Source organism: Euphorbia lathyris, chromosome 9 (genome assembly GCF_963576675.1).
Source record: "Euphorbia lathyris chromosome 9, ddEupLath1.1, whole genome shotgun sequence".
Taxonomy (NCBI): Eukaryota; Viridiplantae; Streptophyta; class Magnoliopsida; order Malpighiales; family Euphorbiaceae; genus Euphorbia; species Euphorbia lathyris.
The window spans coordinates 29,943,646-29,946,165 of NC_088918.1; the positions used below are offsets into that span (position 1 = coordinate 29,943,646).

General features: G+C 32.9%; 1 protein-coding gene across 1 annotated transcript; it reads left to right on the forward strand.

Annotated features, from left to right (window-relative positions):
• Window positions 1–1,039: 1,039 nt before the first annotated feature.
• Window positions 1,040–1,830, forward strand: LOC136206927 (dehydration-responsive element-binding protein 2G-like). The gene has a single exon (XM_065998138.1). The coding sequence runs from the start codon at window positions 1,072–1,074 to the stop codon at window positions 1,636–1,638; it is 567 nt and encodes a 188-aa protein (XP_065854210.1). The 5' UTR covers window positions 1,040–1,071; the 3' UTR covers window positions 1,639–1,830.
• The last annotated feature ends 690 nt before the right edge of the window (window positions 1,831–2,520 follow it).

Here is a 2,520-nt window from a genome sequence, read left to right on the forward strand (position 1 = left end):
ATATTTTTTTTTTCTTTTTTTCACATCCCAACATATGTTTGTGATTTCTTACTGATAAAATAACGCACGTGTCAAGTGTAGATGACAAGATTCATGACCGAGAAGACACTTTGATTAATTATTTCTCAAATTGACCCAATTTATCAACGTTTTACTCTTGACTTCCAACGTTAGGGGTAAAATTGCACCATTTTAGACGTTAGGTGTAAAATTACTCCTGATCCAAAATGTTAGAGGTATTTTTACACCTTAACCCATAAATCAATCTAAGCAACCAATTTAAAGAAATTGAAAAACCGAGACACTGTTGTAATTTTCAGCGTCTATTTTCTGGCTAAGCCAATTTTCAAAACACTATGAGCATAATTTCAAGCAAGTATATCACAGGTCATTTTAAGCCAATTTCAAGTGGATTAATAAATCAGTTTATACAACTACCAAACATGTGTTCTAAGTGGTTATTTTTTTTGGTTGACAGTCTAAATTGTTATGGTACTATCAACTTAACTATCTAATTAGAAATCAACTATCCAATCAGAGATCAAGTACCGGAGATCATGGACAGATCCAGATAGGGTAGGAGGTGTTTGACGTCGGAAAGTGCTGAAAATTCTATCTAAACTGTATGAGGGTTTTAATTTTTTAGGTAAAAACATTCAAACTATATCAATTTAGTACCCATAAATCACGAGAAACCACCACAAACATCCCCTGTTAATGAATCATGGATCTGTCACTATTAGAAATGAGAACGTAAATATGATTAAAAAACTTAGTAGAAGAGTTTTGTTTTATAAAAAAGACCTACTCGATTCGAATCTAAATTAGTTTAGACTGTGGTTTATAAAAAAAAAAGTTTGAGTTCATACAAAATTAGAGAGTTAATAGAAAACTTGAAAGTGAAAGGGATAGTTAGATATTTTGAGGAACACAAGGAGGCGTGTGACACGTGAAGCGTGATGTCTTGATCCTAAAAAAGGAAAGTTATTTGCTATAAATAGAGAAGCATGTTTGATGATAGCAACACATAAACCTAAAACCTTAAAACCTTAAAACCCTAACCTAAGAAGAATGGAAAGAGAGAGCTACAGGCACAAAAAACCAATAACAATGAGGAAATCAAGGAAAGGGTGTATGAAAGGGAAAGGGGGACCTGAAAACCCACTTTGCCCATATAGAGGAGTTAGGCAAAGAACTTGGGGCAAATGGGTTGGTGAAATTAGAGAGCCAAATAGAGGCAACAGAATCTGGTTAGGCACTTTTAACACTTCAATTGAAGCTGCTAGGGCCTATGATCAAGCTGCTCTCAGACTTTATGGCTCTTCAGCAACCCTAAACTTGCCTGAATATTTCCAGCAGCAACAGCAGACTCAGATTCAGATGCCAACTACTGAATCATTCTTAGAAAGTAGTACTGTACTTAGTTTTGGAGATGCAGATTCCGGATTCGGTTGCGGCGCAGAAAGTTCAATTGGGGGATGTTTGAGTGATCAGGCTGGGGAAAGTATGTATTGGCCTGACTTTGGTGCTTATCAGAATGATTTCTTGCAGGCTAGTAATGATATTGGGATTGCTACTGCTGGTGGACAAGGTTTTATCAACTGGGATTTTGCCTCTCAAGATCCATGGGGGTTTTAATTTTAGATTTTAGAAGATCATGGGATGGGATGGGATGCTTGTTTCTTTTTTTTAAGGAGTTGATCATCTTGTTTCTGTTTTTTAGGAGTTTGATCATGAATGTAGACAACCCTTTTTTTTTTTTTTTTCTCATGTATCATGTTCCAACTAGTCCATAATGGATGAGTGTTTGTTACTTGGGTTGCATTTGTTGACTAGTTTTTGGAAGAACTTTTTTCTTCTTTTTTCTGAATGTCCCCTAAGTTTTTTGTTTAATGAATCAAAGTTTTCTATTGTGCAAGTGATTATGTATTTTACATATGTGGTGAGATCTAGGTTAGAAAAATAGGAATTCTTAATTTTTAGAATTTTATTTATTTTGTTCTATTTTTTCAATTATGAAATTCTTACAGCTGATCTCTGTATGTTCTGTTCTTCTTATCTGTTGTGAAATATCTCTGTATAAAAAAAAGAAGTTCTGTTCTTCTTATCTGCTGTGAAATATCTCTGCAAATATTAATCTAGATTCATTCTGTTTTCTGTTATAAATAACAAGTTTTGTTCTTCTTATCTGCTGTGAAATATCTCTGCAAACATTAGTCTAGATTCATTCTGTTCTCCATTATAAATAACAAGTTCTATTCTTTTTATCTGCTGATAAGTATGAAATATCATTGTTTCTTTTTATTTATTTTAATTTAAATGGCAAACAGTAGTTTAGATTCATTATGTTCTCCATTTTAAATCTGTTCTGTTTTTCTTATCTGCTGATAAGTATAAATACCTTTGTTTTTTTTGTTTGCTTTAATTGTATATAGCATCTAGTAATCTGGATTCATTCTCTTCTCTATTATTTATAACAAGTCATATTCTTCTTATCTGCTAATAAATATGAAATATCCT